At 46.0% G+C, this 17,914-nt stretch overlaps 1 protein-coding gene across 4 annotated transcripts in view; it reads right to left on the reverse strand.

Moving 5' to 3' along the window:
• The window catches only part of abcc1 (ATP binding cassette subfamily C member 1 (ABCC1 blood group)), a 30,302-nt gene extending 18,286 nt beyond the window's left edge, over window positions 1-12,016 (reverse strand). For 2 of the 4 annotated variants that reach the window (XM_085402778.1, XM_085402777.1), the window contains exons 1-15: window positions 11,881-12,016; window positions 9,071-9,247; window positions 8,096-8,221; window positions 7,792-7,929; window positions 7,538-7,663; window positions 6,878-6,939; window positions 6,491-6,622; window positions 6,178-6,405; window positions 4,664-4,841; window positions 4,361-4,522; window positions 3,954-4,046; window positions 2,699-2,902; window positions 2,404-2,550; window positions 854-941; window positions 676-745 (exon numbers count right to left, since the gene is read on the reverse strand). In XM_085402778.1, coding sequence (XP_085258904.1) covers window positions 676-745; window positions 854-941; window positions 2,404-2,550; window positions 2,699-2,902; window positions 3,954-4,046; window positions 4,361-4,522; window positions 4,664-4,841; window positions 6,178-6,405; window positions 6,491-6,622; window positions 6,878-6,939; window positions 7,538-7,663; window positions 7,792-7,929; window positions 8,096-8,221; window positions 9,071-9,247; window positions 11,881-11,928 — 1,979 coding nt within the window. In that variant the 5' untranslated portion in view covers window positions 11,929-12,016. Of the gene's footprint in view, window positions 1-675; window positions 746-853; window positions 942-2,403; window positions 2,551-2,698; window positions 2,903-3,953; window positions 4,047-4,360; window positions 4,523-4,663; window positions 4,842-6,177; window positions 6,406-6,490; window positions 6,623-6,877; window positions 6,940-7,537; window positions 7,664-7,791; window positions 7,930-8,095; window positions 8,246-9,070; window positions 9,248-11,880 lie in introns of all 4 variants that reach the window. The other 2 variants (XM_085402775.1, XM_085402774.1) reach the window with 1 other exon arrangement.
• Window positions 12,017-17,914: the final 5,898 nt, after the last annotated feature.

The raw sequence follows: 17,914 nt of genomic DNA on the forward strand, positions 1-17,914 counted from the left end.
CACACACACACACACACACAGAGACAGACACACACACACACACACACACACACACACACACACACAGAGACAGACACACACACACACACACACACAGAGACACACACACAGAGACAGACACACACACACACACACACACAGAGACACACACACACACACACAGAGACACAGAGACACACACAGACAGACACACACACACAGACACACACACACAGAGACAGACACACACACACACACACACACAGAGACACACACACACACACACAGAGACACAGAGACACACACAGACAGACACACACACACAGACACACAGAGACACAGACACACACACACAGACACACAGAGACACACACAGACACAGACACACACACGCACACACACAGACACACACACACACACACACACAGAGACACACACACACACACACAGAGACAGACACACACACACAGAGACAGACACACACACACAGAGACAGACACACAGACACACACACACACACACAGACACACACAGACACACACACACACACACACACACACACAGACACACACACACACACACACAGACACAGACACACACACAGACACACACACACACACAGACACAGACACACACACAGACACAGACACAGACACACACACACACACACACAGAAAGACACACACGCACACACACCTCTTGAGTGTTGGTGATTCGGTTCTGGACCAGGTGAAAGCCCCGTCGGTCACAGAGATGCTGTGCTGGGCTGAACAGAGAGGAGAACAATGACTAGTTTGACCTGCTGTGTGTATGAAAGCGCACACGGCTGTGTCTCTGGATTCGAGCATATGGTACTACAGGAAAGGGGACTCACAGCCTTCTGCTGCTTTGTGCTCCACGCTGTCCAACTGCAGCTCCTCGTGTGACAGAAACACCCGGAGTCGCTTCAGGGACACGCTGGCCTGAGGACGGACAGGGTGGGAAGCTGTCAGAGTGCAAAGGTGCTGCAGACTGCTGCTTAGTACAACTAACACAGAGGGAAAAAGGCCCCAAACCACAATTTATATTCATGTGAATATAATATTCATGATTGGATTTTGTGGGAGAGTGTGGAGAGGGAAAGTCCACAGCTCCCTAAATATAAAAGCCAGGTTCCAGTGTAACAGCCCGTAACACTTAAGGTATAATGTGTCATGTGTAAACTGGGAGCCAGTGCAAAGTCTATCTCATCATTTGGATCAAATCATGGAGTCGTATTTAAATCATGTGCAGGAACAGCGAGATGTGACGCTAACACGTCATCATATCATGGACACTGTGCTCTGCCCCTGGGCTTTGGTTTGTGCACATGGTGCTGGGCGGAGCAGCCTCCTCACACTGGGCAGGCTCACGGACAGGTGTTACAGGGGAGGGGTTTGTACTGTACAATATAAAGCGCCTTGAGGCGACTGCTGTTGAGATTTGGAGCCATATAAATAAAATTGAATGGACCTGTGAGCTGGATGTTGATGTGCAGAGTCTACATTAATGATCTCAGCATTCACCTCAGTTCTCCTCAACACGTCCCCCACGAGCTGATAGGCCCTGGATGAACTGTACATCATTGTCATTGGCTTAGAGAACTCTAAACCCAGAGGTATGAAAATGCTACCAGCGTGTCACAAACCCTCCCCACCCTGCCTTTGGGGAGGAAGACCACGCTTCCACACTGCTGCTGCCTGACTCAAGACTCAAACAGAAAGACGTCCATCAGCACTTCCTGACAAACAGGAACCAGTTAGAGAGCTGGAAAACACACTTCCTCCACTGTCATGACAAACACGGGACCATGCAGAGCTGAGAGCTCAGTCGCCCTCTGTGCTGCTTAGCTAGTCGTGACTGTGTCAAAGCTTTAATATCCATGTTATATTCTTACATACACTAAACAGCATTACTGACTACAACAGCATCATGTTTGTTTTAGTGTAGCAAGCTACAACGTAGCATTACAACCAAACCACACCTGGAAACCCAGTCAAGCGTTCGTGTTAGCAGGCTGCAGACTGGGCGGAATGGTTGTAAACCAGTTGTTTATGTCACTGCAAACCTGATATGGTTGCCCCGTAAACCGCTTCACTTTTGTACAGTAGGAGGAAGCAGAGCCACATGGTCACCTTCCTGGGTCTCCTTACCTGGATTACATCCATCAAAACATCCTTGTGATGGTTGGTACTACACGCCCCACACTCAACAGCTTTTAATGCAACAACAAAAACATCCAAGCTTTTACTTAAGGTCCTTAAGCTCATGTATACCAGTCCTACCATCCCAGTTTGAGCACTGGCACAGACTGGTATCCATCTAACGTTTTGGTAAACCTGAAGCTTTCTTTGTGGGTTTCTTTGTGACGGGATGAGTGTGCGAAGAAGACGGAGGGACACGCACCTGCACCATGCTACTGATGACCATCGGCAGCATGTTGAGAGGAAAACGCAGGATGTTGAAGAGCGCCAGCGACACAAAGGCCTTCTGGGCGTCCAGCACGTTTCGTTCATCAATCAGCACGTACACAGCGAAGGTTGACAGGGCCACCTGTGCAGTGACGCAAAAGACATGGCAATGAGAATTTCATTAATGACAGCAAAGTGCTGTGTTTGGTTTAACTGATCTGCAGCTGCTCTTTGGATGTGTGTAATGTTTGTCCACTGTGGTGTGTCGCTCTCTTCCCCGTCAGACTTACAAGGAATGGTGCACAGACCCAGGTGAAGGTGGACACCGCCCCCAGGTAGGCAGCCTTTTTCAGGACACGCAGCTCACTTTCACGAATGTCTGACACCTTTCCTTTGAAGGCCAGCTCCCAGGCATACAGCTTCAGCACTTTGATGCCATTCAGCATCTCATTCATCAGCTTAATGCGATTGTCTTTACTCTTCATCTGAGCCACCTGCAACAAACACACAACACTGTGCTACAAACAGCTACCAGCTAACAACGTGTGTGTGTGTATAAATGAAAATAATCACTGTACTTGCTGTCACTCGACACGTTATCACACACTTTAACAGAAATGAACTGGCATTGACATGGTGACCACCCAGAGCAAACTGTGCATCGACACAGTGCTTCACAGATTTGAGGCCCGTCATCTACCGCAGTGTTTCCCAACCACTGGGCCGTGGCATGTAGGTGTGCCGTGGAGGTTATCTGGTTCCACCTGATTGGTGCTCTAAGCGACGGCGTGAGTAACGGGCAGAACAATGACGTTCTCTTCCACTAGAGGGCAGTACAACCACCTGCTCTAATAAATGTGTTGCCAACCGGCAGTAAAAACAGAAGAAGACAAAGAAGAACTTAAATAACAGTCATGCTGTGAGACGATGTTTAAAAAGAAAGTGTTCAGTCTGACCTGGTCCTGGAGAAAACTCGACCCAGATGAAGGCCCTAGCATGAGTAGTGGTCAGAAGGAAGCAACAAAGGTATACTGGGACAAACAGAGCCAGTTCTGCTATACCTGGTGGAAGAATGATCCGTATGGTTTTTGACATTTTTGTTTGGTGGTGTGCTGTGGGATTTTTCTAATGTGAAATATGAACCGTGCCTCTAAAGCCTGGGAAACACTGAAATGTATAATTCTATCAAATGTATGTATTGGGAACTTATTTACTGGAAAATGTGGTAATTCCAGTAAAGCCTGACATGGATGTGTACATGGGTACATGTGGCGCCTAGAGCCTATCCTAGCGTTCCCAGGCGAGATGCCCCCTGGAGCCGCTCCCAGTCTGTCATGGGGCTAACACAAAGACTTTCACACATACGTCCAATGATGCATGAAGCAGGAGCACCGTGCATGGGGAACATGTAAGCTGCACACAGAAAGGCCGCCACATGGCTGAAGGATTGAAAGCCAGCCATAGTTATAATAACAGTAGAACACGAAAATGTAAGGAAGGTGTATACGGGTGTAGGATGTGGGGATAATAATACTAAAGTCCCACCTGGTAAGCTTTGGTTTTCATTGCAATTACAGCATTAACAGGAACCATGAGGACCATCACAGCCACTCCAGCCAGCACAGACGGACCCAGGTTCTGCACACACGACAACAAACTGCTTCAGTGCAAGCCTGTGGGGCATTATTCACACTAGTGGAACCATCCTTCCACAAGCAGAGCGGCACTTTAAAAACAGATTTGTTGCACTTTAGAAAAGGAGAAACCAGCTGTAACTGACAAGCATTACATTAAACATCATCTGGAACAATCAGGCTTCCGCAGCTGCCCAAGCCTCATGAGCTGAGCCGACACACAATAGTACGTTTATTTTCTTTATATTGAAAGTATGTAAGCAGCATTAAACATTTGATTTTAAAAATATATTTAACGTTTAGTTTACTTAACCTGACCTGCCAAAGAAAGTAGAGGGCCAGGACCACCTGCAGAGGAGCAGACCATATCATGTTGATGTATGTGATGAGATCCATGAAGCGCTGCGCGTCCACTGACATCAGGTTGACGATTTCTCCCACTGTAGAGGTTCGCCGTGCCGCGCTGCTGATGACCAAGGCCTGAGGAGCAGATGAAGCGATGAGATACAGGCTTTTCAGCAACCAGTGATGGACAGAATAACAGTCAGATGGTTACATTTATCAACCTTCATCACGAAGAATCTAAATCGCTCTGAAGAAGCACTTGTGTTTGTCCGTTACCTTCCTATAGACGGCTCCAATGACTGCAGTGCGTAAGCGCATGCCTGACACAAAGCATACATGAAAGTACTTCTGCAGGATGAGTGACTGCACGGAGGTGCAGACGAAGAGCAGAGCAGCGTAGAAGTAGCCCTGCCAGGAGGGGGCGCTGGAGTCATTGACAAACTGGATAAGCAGTCTACAGAGAAACAGGAAACAAAGGAACATTAAGCACCCTGCCCCTCGGTCCTTATTGAAACTGCATCGTGTACTCGTGTAGCAGAAAAACACGGAGCAGCCCAAAGCAACACGTCGCACTGTCACCACAACCTTCACACCTAGAGTCATCATGTAATCAAATCCATTTATTTATACTGCACTTTTCACAGGATAAAACCACAAAGTGCTTCACAGTAATATAAAACAGAAATACATAAAATAATCAAACACACAGCACAAATCTAATTAAAAGCTAATCTAAATAAATGAGCCTTAAGCTGCTTTTTAAAAGAATAAATACAGTCAAGTCAAAGTAAAGATGGAGGGAGAGCACTCCACAGCCTGGGGGCCACCGCTCTAAACATCTGTCTCCTCTGGTCTTAAAACGAGTTCGTGGGACTACCAACAGCCTTTGATGAGAAGATCTCAGGCTGCGAGAGGGAGCGTGGGGCTCTAAAAGATCAGAAATGTAAGCAGGGGCATCACAAGTCAAAGCTTTAAAAGTCAGTACCAAGATTTTAAAATGAATTCTGAAGTGTACTGGAAGCCAGTGTAATGAGCGTAACACTGGTGTAACGTGCTCTCTTTTTGGTGTCTTAGTTAAAAGCCTTGCAGCAGCATTCTGGACTAACTGGAGACGCTCAAGATTCCTTTTGCTCAAACACAGAAAAAGGCTGTTACAATAATCTAAGCGAGAAGAAATTAAAGCATGAATAACCATTTCTAACTCAGACAGCAAAGTTCGCAGTTTGGAGATGTTTCTTAGCTGAAAAAGGCAGCTCCTAATTAACTGTGAGCGTGTTGTTGTAGGGACATGGCAGAACCAAAGATCACACCGAGGTACCTGAGGCTCAGCTGAACAGATGAGCCGAGAGAACCAAGATGCTGTTTGATTAGAGATATCTGGTTGTCGGGGGCAATAATTTAATGAAATGTTGGTCTTTCACCAGCTGGTTCACATTTGCAGCTCTTAGATTTTGTGTTCAGTTCAGAGCACCCAGCCTTCTTAGGGTAACTGAGTGGGTGCTCCACAGGGGGACCTGACGGTGAGACCTGGAGGTGGAGTCCTATCAGCTTTGGGTAGCCCATTGATGGGTACGGAGCGCCAAGCGGAGCTCGACTTGGCGCTGAGCAAAAACTTGTGTGGGAGGAGTTTGTTGAGGCACAGCAGTCCTGGCAGAGATATATTTAGTGCAACAGATGGGCTCTGATGTGTTTGAACAATTAAAGTTCTAGAGCATGATAAATGCACGATGCAACTTCAGACAGATCAACGACTCAATGTCATCTTATCAAAGGGTCTACAGTTTCCTCACCGCAGGATCTCAGGGCCAACAAACATTAGGATGTCCTGGATTAATTTATAGATGCAGGAGATGAAGAAGTAGGGCCCAAACGTGAGGCACAAGGCCCACAGCAGTGAGGGCTCTTTATTTTTCTTTCGAGGTCTCAGAATCAAGATCTCAGACTCTTCCACAGCTTGGCGCTGAGGGTTTTCACTGTGGGGCACTCGCTTGGACGAGTACAGCATTTTCTCCTCTGACCTGTGAAGAGAAAGCAGAGTTAACCTGGCTGGATGTTTCCTGAACAATCTGCATTTGTATAAAGAAGTTTGATCCCTTTCCTGACCTTTTAAATTTTTGGCACTGTGTGTTCCAGCGTTTGACCAACTGTGGGACGACTCTGTGGGAGCAGTCCTCAGCGTTCAAAGACCACAGGTCCTTCTCCTCCAGTGGGCGCCTGTAGCCTGTCATCATCATTCTGGTGGAGAGGTTAGGACAGGTAGGAGGATAAAACAAAACATGTAGAAGCTCAATGCGCAGTAACGTTTCCAGAAAGCCCCAAAGGACCATGTAGAAACCAGAAGTTTCAACACAGAAGACGTCAGCCTTGTCTTAAATATCAATAACAAGCTCCTTCTTTAGAGATGATACCGACCAATGTGAGATTTTGTTCATCAGCTTTATTACACAGAAATAAGAGCACGTTCACCGGAGTGGAACGGCGTGTTCCTACCTGGTGATCCACCAGAAGGTTATTCTGGAGAGGAAAGACGCTCCAGGCTCAGGGCACGGATTCTGCAGACAAACATCGAGCAGTTAAACACAATGATTTCCACGGCTCAGAAGACGCAGCAATGCTTTCACTGTACTACCAAAAGTATTCGTCTTTCTCCCTCCACACATCACATTCCCGATCCGTAGGTTTAATGTGATGTCGGCCCACCGTTAGCAGCTCTAACAGCTTCAACCCTTCTGGGCAGACTCAAGTGTTAGGAGTGTTTATGGGAATCTTTGACCGTCGTTCCTGAAGGTCAGACACTGACGATGGATGAGAAGGTCCGGCTCACAGTCTCTGCTAACTCATCCCAGAGGGCTTCTGCTGGGTTGAGGTGGGACTCTGAGTTTGGTGTGGAAGAACCTGACAGGCCTGCACACTGGTCTTTATGGACCGGTGCACAGTCACGCTGGAACAGGAAGGGGCCATCCCCGAACTGTTCCCACAAAGTTGGGAGCATCAAAATGTGCAAACTGTCGTGGCTTCCTGAAGCATTAAGAGTTCCAGGAACAAAGGCCGAGCTGATTTGGAGGGGTAAGCGAATACTTATGGCAATACAGTAATCTGAGTATAAATGAGTGACAAGGGAAGAAAGAGAGATTCGTCAGGCAGCCTCACAGAGTCTTTAACTTCCCGGGAAAAGAGGGGTGGCTGGTCGGTCAGGCTGGACAGGAACAGAGCAATCAGCAGCAGAGCATAGTAGATGTAGAAGGTGGTGTACCTCCACACACACACTGTCTGAGGCTGCACAACAAGAGCATGTTTTTAATCAAACAACCTTATTTTGTTTATTTACTGCAACATCAGTTCGATTAGTAACCAGTTATTTCTCATCATGTAAGTAAAGTGAGTCCTGCTCAGTGAGCACTAACCTGCTCCAAGGCCTGGAAGACCTTTGACCTGAAGGTGACAGTGGCACACAGCAGTGCCAGCAGCCAGTAGATCAGCATCACCCCCGATGACTGAGCCCCCTTCATCCGCTCATAGTGGATTAACATGACAGCCAACAGCTGCGGCACAAGCACATATTTTATATACTAAAAGAAATGGTCCATTTAGTTTTTACAGCATATATTAAAGAGTCAAGTGACAAAAGAAAGACTACCCTAAATAACAAAATACATGTAAGCTTTTCTCAGCTCCGTAAAGAGACGGTAGAGACAGCTGGACGCTCACCATGGTGAGGCCCAGTAAGGTCGGACTGACGAGGCGGACAGGTGCTGGGCTGCTCACATGACTCCTTTCCCAGAAAGAATAAAAGACATCTGACCAGCAGATAATCCAAAGTAAAAAGCCAACAGCCTGTGGAAACAGATGAAATCGCTCCTGGATTCGTTGGTAAATACATTTGGTATTTAGTTTATAGACATATGACTGACATCTCCCACAGTTACTGTAGTGACAAGTGGAACCAACCAATGAAACTACAAACACACTGTTCAGTCACTGTAATTAAAACAGCTAGATTAGATTAAACTGTGATCCTTGATAATGTCATCTTTGGGCAGCAGAACATCAAATGTTTAAACTGTGAAAACACGCAATTAAAAAATAGATAATGTCATTATGACTGTGATAGCAGCAATATAACGTGGTACTAATATCATAGAGCTGTAGGAACATTTGGTACCAGTCAGGTTAACTGGTAACAGGCCAGTAACACGACTGTCCCCAGCCTTCCTCCTGGTTAGGACAGGCCCAGAACCCTGGACTATGAGCGGCCCACGAGGCATTCAGATACCAGGACCCCCTCACCTGCCTCTGCTCCGAGTCCCTCCTGAATGACTGAATTCAAAAGTCCAGCAACAGGCCTCAGCTCCCAGACGACTGCGGACTATTTTTAAAAGAGGGAATCCCACACAGCGGGAAACATGGACGTTTTTAAGAGATGCGTTACTTCCAAAAAAATTCAAAATGACCTTGTTGTTTTTTTAATTGGACCTTTTCCTCAGTTTAAACATTTGTTTTTCTGAATAAATGAATAAAATGATTTCATTCAGTTTTCCACAACATCCCATTTTCTTGAAGTTGGAATTGCATCATGACTCGAATCTTCAAACATTTGTGTTTGAACGAGTTTCTGCTTTGCTCCACTGACAGAACAGATGAGTGCAGTGATGAAAACTACTACAGCGGGCTCCCATAACTCACAGTTTTGGCTTTGTTGAGGTGAGTCATACATATATATCCATGGTCATGGGTATGGAGGTAGACGAGGTAAAAGGGTGCACATATCCAAAGGTAGAAGCATGGCAGCCACACCAAGACAGTGTTCTGGAAACACTGGGTGAAGTCGGGATTATCGGTGTACCATGTACGGTTCCAATCCTGGAAAAGGAACAGTAAGGCTGAAGACATCTAACAACAGCAGGGAAAGACACTCCTGACACACATTACTTATGTGTGGCCTGGAGTTATTAATATAGCTTTCTTGTCTTATTTAGATCAACAATGTTGCATTTTACTGCTACATGCAGCTGCAAAAATGAAAATGAAAAGAAGACCTCATCACAGTATAGGACAGGTGTCCAACTCCAGGCCTCGAGGGCCGGTGTCCTGCAGGTTTTAGATGTGTCCTTGATCCAACACAGCTGATTTAAATGGCTAAATGACCTCCTCAACATGTCCTGAAGTTCTCCAGAGGCCTGCTAATGAACTCATCATGTGATTCAGGTGTGTTGACCTAAAATCTGATCTAAAACCTGCAGGACAGCAGCCCTCGAGGCCTGGAGTTGCCCACCCCTGCTATAAGACAAACTCAGTTAAACAGACAATAACAAGGCAACTCCCAAAAAGGTTTTGTAGGTGGTGGACACAGACCACGGCCCTCTTCTCAGCAGACGGGACTGATTTTCCTCCATTTTTATTACCAGATGACACCTACAGCCCAATGACATGTATTCCAGCTCATCCAGGATGGCATCTGTATGCGCCACTGCAAGAACGTTTGCTGCATCTCAAAACTGTAGAGATGCTAGGATAAGGTCTAATGAACTCGAAGAGCTGGAGAGAGATGCAGAGGAGCAGGAAGTATAAAAAGCACGTCTGTGGCCACCACCAGTGACCCTTCCCTTTTGAGGCTAACTTGTCATTACTCTCTAGTGGACTTATGACTCTGGTTTGGACCAAAGCAAATCAAAGTGAGAATATGTTGTGAAATGGATTCACAACAGTAGATAATAGAGTTTATATTATACTTTAATGATGGAGTGCTATTTTCAGTGTCCCTACCTGGAGGCAGTAATGCTAAATGGACTGCTTCTGATATCGACCCAGAGCTTTTCCACTCTGAGCACTCAAAGCTTTACACTTTCACCCAATCACACCAGCACTAGTTTTTAGTGCTATCTAACTAACATTCATACACACTCACACTCCGACGGATGCATCGGAGAGCAACCTGCAACATGCAGAATGAAGCAGACTGGGATCAAACCACTAACCTTCCAGTTGGTAGATGACCTGCTCTACTACCTGCTACAGCCGATATCAATCCCTCCCTGTTATGTGACAGGAGCCTGACGTAAAAGGTTCGGCAAACAGTGAGAGATGGCAACCAGTGTTGTGATACCCATTACCTGACTGCAGTTTCAAAGTATGGTGACTTCATGTCCCGAGCAAACAAAAGAAACCATGACCTACGTACCAGCTGCTGCCAAGTCCCATGGCAAAAATATAGCCTACCAAAGTCATCAGCTGTGAAATATTAATAAACAGCAACTTTTTATTTTTGTTATTTCAACTAAACATAATCCTCAGTTTGATCACACCAGTCACAAACACATACCTGAAACTAATAAAGGATGGAGACAGATCGAATGTGCTCAAGTTACTAATTACAGCCAATCATTATCTGATAATACACCAATTCACTGTAAAATCATAACGGTTGTTATATGCACAGCTATTCCCCCTCAGAAACCTTCCTGTTCTGTAGGATGTGTTTGGTAGACGCACCATGGTTGCTGTTGTCGGTGCCTGAGCTACCAGTCAAGCTACGTGATGGATGCTTGTTTTGGTTGAGTTTAAGTTTCTCAGTTAATGTCATCTCAGAGTAGCGGTGCATGAGATGAGCCCTCCTGGCCGTAGTATTCCCACAGCATTTTATTTTATTGAACAAAATACTGATACTTGGTGTTTCTGTATCTGCTGTATCAGCCCCCACCCCCGGGGTACACTCCATCCTGTGGTGTTACTGTGAGCAGCGCTCAGGACGAGCTTCCATGTTGTGGAGGGAATCAGTTTGATGATGTCACACTTGTACTTGAATTCTTCATGATCCGAGTTGCTCGCCCTGTTGGCTAGTTCAGGTGAGTGTGTGCTGTTAGCACCTACTACATGCCTGCTGGTGTGTGAGGTCCTACCCAGCTCCATGTGCCTGGGGCTCATCCCTGGACCTGTGCTGACTGCTTTGCTACATCGATCCTGGGCCACCTCTTATATTGCCTTGCACACTCTTTGGGCACTGGCTGCTTTTTCACTGCAGTCCTGGTTCCAGAACCAGCTTCAGGTCAGACCCTTAGGTCCTTCATTACCGGCAGGCTCTGACATGTCCTCAATAATGGTTTTAAGCACACTACCACAGTGCCACGCGTGGGAGAGAGACCACAGGACACTTCATAACATTCGCACTGTGACGTTTGAGTGTGTACTGGGACTGATGACAACGAGTTCCTACAGACCAGGAAACGAGAGGGAACAACACAAACACGAGCTCGGTGAACACTTGTTCCACTGCGAACCTTCCATGTTCAGATCAGAGAACATGTGAAACGGCCAACGGAGGCTCAACGATCAGCTGTAACGATGACTTCTAATAAGAGAAGCGCGTCCGACGTGACTAAATAACACGCAACCTGCCGTGGCTTACTATTAGCACGTACCGGGCACCGGCAGCCAACGCCAGCTACGAGAGTTTAAAGCTAGAGGAAAAGACACGGAGTCTGTGACAGGTAACTCACCCACAGGGGATCGGACCTGTCCACGCTACAGAACTGATCAAACCCCATTCGCTGCGAAGCATTAGAAAAGCCGGGGCTGCGAGCTCAGCTTGTTTTGTAACGCCTGTTAAGACGAAGCGGAAGGTTGTTCTTCTTCTTCTTCGGTAATTCAGACACTCGGCCCAAACGTCTACACTGCCACCTACAGCTTCTGTAACGTTATGGCTAACTACACTACGCCATTTGTGCGGTGGGATTGCTGCTGCGATAGTTACAGGAAAAGAACAGGCCGTGTGACTCGTGTCATTACATAGAGCAGATAGTTTGGTACTGTGGAGTGCAAGCAGGTGTGCCTAATAAAGACTTTACGACCCAGATGTGTGTTTGTGCTCCCAAAACTGTATATTCACAGCAAGAAAGACAGAAAAGGTCATCATTAAAACGATCCCATGTTACACCAGCTGTGTCTGTGAATGTGTCTTAGAAATCACTTTGAGTACTCATCTGACGAATATCACTTCATTCACATTTCTAATGTAGCCGGGTGGAAAATGGGAGAGAAATGTTTATCTTTTCCTTTCCACTAGTGGGTGATGTTTTAAGCATTTTCTCTGGTTGTAGTAGAGAGTGGCTGGTTTTCTAATGTTAAGACAGTACCTGCTCCAGCACCATATCTAAATGCAAGGGTTCATTCTAACCTAACCAACTGCCCAAAAAACTACAAATACCTGGACAGGAAACAGGAAGTTCTTTTGTGTGTAGATGCAGAGGAGGCATGTGATATGTTATGGAGAGAAGGATTTTTGATTAAAATAACAGATGAGTGTCAACAGTAAAATGTATAAATGTATAGGTGGATAAGAAATTTCTTAGTGTTAGAATTAAGTTCAAATTATCAAGTAGAAAACAGTACTCTTCAAGGCAGTATAGATATTTACTATTATGCTCAATTATATTTTTAGCAGTACAGGTGAGTCTGTGGGTATCACAGTATTTGCACATGATGGGTTTATTTGGAGGAGGGGAAGAAGCAAGATTAGAGGAGGCATTAGATTATCATTATACTTCAAATCATCATAATAATCTGAAATTATATCAGAATCAGAATCAGAAAGGGTTTTATTGCCAAATGTTGAGCAGGTTTACAACATTAGGAAATTGCTGCGGTGCTTCAGTGCAAACATACTGTTATAAATACTGTTATAAATTAAGCTTAAATAGACATGAAAATAAAAATGAGAATAAGAATTAAAAGTGCTAAGTAGATAGATATATACATGATATATACATGCGTGCAGGTGGTGATCAGTGCAAACATGGAATGATGCAGTGAACACAGCGTAGGGTCATGTGTTAGTGGTGGGGACAGTCATGTGGTTATTGTTCATGTGTCCAACAGCAGAGGGGAAGAAACTGTTCTTATGGCGAGAGGTTCTGGTGCGAATGGACCGGAGCCTCCTGCCTGAGGGGAGCAGGTCAAACAGACTGTGTCCAGGGTGAGAAGGGTCAGCTGAGATCCGAGCTGCACGCCGCAGTGTCCTGGAGGTGTACAGGTCCTGCAGAGATGGGAGTCTGCAGCCAATCACCTTCTCAGCAGAGCGCACAACACGCTGCAGTCTCTGTTTGTCCCTGATAGTGGCTCCAGCGTACCACACGGTGATGGAGGAGGTGAGGATGGACTCGATGATTGCGGTGTAGAATTGCATCATCGTCCGTGTTGGCAGGTTGAATTTCTTCAGCTGCCTCAGGAAGTACATCCTCTGCTGGGCTTTCTTGATGACGGAGGTGATGGTGGGCTCCCACTTCAGGTCCTGGGTGATGGTGGTACCCAGGAAGCGGAATGAGTCCACAGAGGTGATGGGGGTGTCAGTCAGGATGATGGGGGGGAGTGGGGCTGTGTGCTTCCTGAAGTCCACAATAATCTCCACTGTCTTCTGGGCATTCAGCACCAGGTTGTTGTGGCTGCACCAGGATATATGAGGATGCTATAGAAAGAATAGATTATTTTAAATATCTAGGAATATGGTTTGTTAAAAAACTGACATTGAAAATGTTTTTAAAGTAAAAAGTAACAAAACTCCTGTTTCTGTGTTACAGGTCAGGATATGTGACACGTTGACATCAACAGGTCTTTTAGACCCCATTCCTACAAAACAGCTTTAGTGAAGGTTACAAATGATCTTCTTATGGCCTCTGACAGTGGACTCATCTCTGTGCTTGTCCTGCTAGACCTCAGTGCAGCGTTCGATACTGTCGACCATAATATCCTATTAGAGCGATTAGAACATGCTGTAGGTATTACAGGTACTGCGCTGCAGTGGTTTGTATCATATCTATCTAATAGACTCCAGTTTGTGCATGTAAATGGAGAGTCCTCTTCACACACTGAGGTTAATTATGGAGTTCCACAGGGTTCAGTGCTAGGACCAATTCTGTTTACATTATACATGCTTCCCTTAGGCAGCATCATTAGAAGACATAGCATACATTTACACTGCTATGCAGATGACACCCAGCTCTATCTGTCCATGAAGCCAGATAACACACACCAATGAGTTAAACTGCAGGAATGTCTTAAAGACATAAAGACCTGGATGGCCGCTAACTTTCTGCTTCTTAATTCAGATAAAACTGAGGTTATTGGACTCGGCCCTGAAAAGCTTAGAAATATGGTATCTAGCCAGATTCTTACTCTGGATGGCATTACCTTGGCCTCCAGTAACGCTGTGAGGAACCTTGGAGTCATTTTTGACCAGGACATGTCCTTCAACGCACATATTAAACAAATACAGTGGGATGCAAAAGTTTGGGCAGCCTTGTGAAAAGTCATTATTTTCTTGTATAAATCGTTGGTTGTTACAATAAAAAATGTCAGTTAAATATATCATATAGGAGACACACACAGTGATATTTGAGAAGTGAAATGAAGTTTGTTGGATTTACAGAAAGTGTGCAACAATTGTTTAAACAAAATCAGGCAGGTCTCAACTTCATTTCACTTCTCAAATATCACTGTGTGTGTCTCCTATATGATATATTTAACTGACATTTTTTATTGTAACAACCAACGATTTATACAAGAAAATAATGACTTTTCACAAGGCTGCCCAAACTTTTGCATCGAACTGTATGTAAGACTGCTTTCTTCCATTTGTGCAACATCTCTAAAGTTAGAAATATCCTGTCTCAGAGTGACGCTGAAAAACTAGTTCATGCATTTATTACTTCCAGGCTGGACGACTGTAATTCATTATTATCAGGATGTCCAATTTCACAGCAGCTCATTTCCGACCTTCCCGACCTTTGGAGGACCTGACCCACGTAGACCTCGAAGGCCGGATCCTCAGGAGGACACAGCCTATACATTTGGACACCTCTAGTGAAAACTATCCTCCCCGTCCAGGTGAATCTACCCCCTCCCGATGAGCGGGAGAAGAAATGGGCCACTGCCCCTGGCCTATGGACCACCTTGAATTTGAAGGGCTACAAAGCCAGATACCACTGGGTGATCCAGGTGTTGGCATACTTCATGAAGTGGAGCCACTGCAGCAGGGCTTGGTCTGAACAGAGGGTGAACAAGCGTGCCAGGAGGTAATACGAAGGGAGTCGACAGCCCACCTGATAGCCAGACAGTCCTTCTCCACTGTGCTGTACCTGTGCTCATGCTTTGTCAGCTTCCGGCTGATGTGTATGTCACGAGGGTCTATGAGAAGGTGAACCCCTCTATAATGGGAAGAGCAGTGAATGATCACAGGGAGTAGAGAATATAAAAACTACATTTCTAAAATATAGTTTATTGAACATAAAAAACAACAAGAAAATACCATGGCCAGGGACAATAATTAGTTAAATATATAAAAACAAGATAACTAAAAGTTCTAGTGAGCTCAGCCGAACAATTAAAATCACTAAAAGTCCAATAAAAAAAATCCCAAGTCGGCAGCGCCCAAAAATTCACCTCCAGTTGCAGAAGCTTGCACTTGTTCAGCTGCAACTTCAACCCATAATGGCATAGCCTCTGAAACACTTTATCTAGGTTCTGTAAGTGAGAAGTCAGGTATGTAAATAATATCTTATCTAAAGTCAAAGGAGCTTGCAAAGAAAAGCGTCTGGACTTCTTTAAGTTGCTTGAAGACGTTTCACCTCTCATCCGAGAAGCTTCTTCAGTTCTAAGGTCAAATGGTGGAGAGTCCCAGATATAAACCTAGTGGGAGTAACCCCCCACAGAGGGACAAAAGGACCCCCTGATGATCCTCTAATCGCCTGAGCCAAGGTGTGAGCCAAGGTCCACCGACTTCACTGTCAAGGTCCAGAAACTTCCCCTGGATCCAGATGAAACCATGGTGTCCTTTGATGTAGTCTCTCTCTTCACTTGCATACCCACCACGGAGGCCGTGGAGACTGTCAGAAAACGACTACAAGAAGACAGCTCCTTGGAGGACAGGACCAACTTCACACCCGATCAGACCTGCACACTGTTAGACCTCTGCCTCACCACTACATATTTCAAGTACAACGAAGGCTTTTACAGACAAAAACATGGCTGTGCCATGGGCTCCCCCGTGTCACCTATTGTAGCCAACCTTTACATGGAGGAAGTGGAAAGAAAGGCTCTTGGCTCTTTCAAAGGAAGAGTACCCAGCCACTGGTACAGATATGTAGACGACACCTGGGTCAAAATCAAGACACAAGAAGTGGAATCCTTCACTGCGCACATTAACGCTGTGGATAAAAACAGAAAGTTCACCAGGGAAGACACAAAGGACAACTGTTTGCCTTTCCTGGACTGCGCTGTGCACATTGAAGAGAACGGCAACCTCAACATCGAAGTTTACCGGAAGCCCACACACACGGACCAGTACCTCCTCTTTGACTCCCATCACCCTCTGGAACACAAACTTGGAGTAATTAGGACCCTACACCACCGGGCAGAACATGTTCCCTCTAAGCCTGAAGGAAAAAGAAGGAACACACACATGTAAAGGAAGCACTCAAAACGTGCGGCTATCCTAAATGGGCGTTCTTAAAGTCAGCAAAGAGGCACAGAAAAGAAGACCAGACACCAGCGAGGGAGGATAAGAAGGACAGACGCAACAACATTGTCATCCCCTATGTAGCCGGTGTACCAGAGAAACTCAGGAGAGTTTTCTCCAAGCATGACATCCCGGTGCATTTCAGACCCAGCAACACGCTCAGACAGAAACTGGTTCACCCGAAAGACAAAACGCCAAAACACAAACTTAACAATGTGGTGTATGCTGTACAGTGCAGCGAGGAATGCCCAGACCTCTACATTGGAGAGACCAAACAACCACTTCACAAGCGCATGGCACAACACAGAAGAGCCACCTCCACAGGACAAGACTCAGCAGTCCATCTGCATCTTAAGGTCAAAGGTCACTCTTTCGAGGATGCCAGTGGCGATCGTGGCTCAAGAGTTGGGAGTTCGCCTTGTAATCGGAAGGTTGCCGGTTCGAGCCCCGGCTTGGACAGTCTCGGTCGTTGTGTCCTTGGGCAAGGCACTTCACCTGTTGCCTACTGGTGGTGGTCAGAGGGCCCGGTGGCGCCAGTGTCCGGCAGCCTCTCCTCTGTCAGTGCGCCCCAGGGTGGCTGTGGCTACAATGTAGCTGCCATCACCAGTGTGTGAATGTGTGTGTGAATGGGTGGATGACTGGATATGTAAAGCGCTTTGGGGTCCTTAGGGACTAGTAAAGCGCTATATAAATACAGGCCATTTACCATTTTACCAATGTTCACATTTTGGACAGAGAGGACAGATGGTTTGAAAGAGGAGTGAAAGAAGCATCTATGTCCACTGTGAGCGACCATCTTTGAACAGAGGCGAGGTTTACGACACCAACTCTCTGCCATCTATAATCCAGTTTTGAGATCCCTTCCCAGACGCCTTAACGCCCACTCACATCCTGGGCCATCTGACCTCAGGAATTCGCATGATAAGGTGGGGCCAGGTTTCACAATGAACTCACCCGAAACTCTGGCTGATTGGGACCCACGCCCAGTTTCCCACCTTGGCTCAGGCGATTAGAGGATCATC

Source organism: Rhamphochromis longiceps, linkage group LG4 (assembly GCF_057381845.1).
Source record: "Rhamphochromis longiceps isolate RC_006_pf linkage group LG4, R_longiceps_female_GT1.1, whole genome shotgun sequence".
Taxonomy (NCBI): Eukaryota; Metazoa; Chordata; class Actinopteri; order Cichliformes; family Cichlidae; genus Rhamphochromis; species Rhamphochromis longiceps.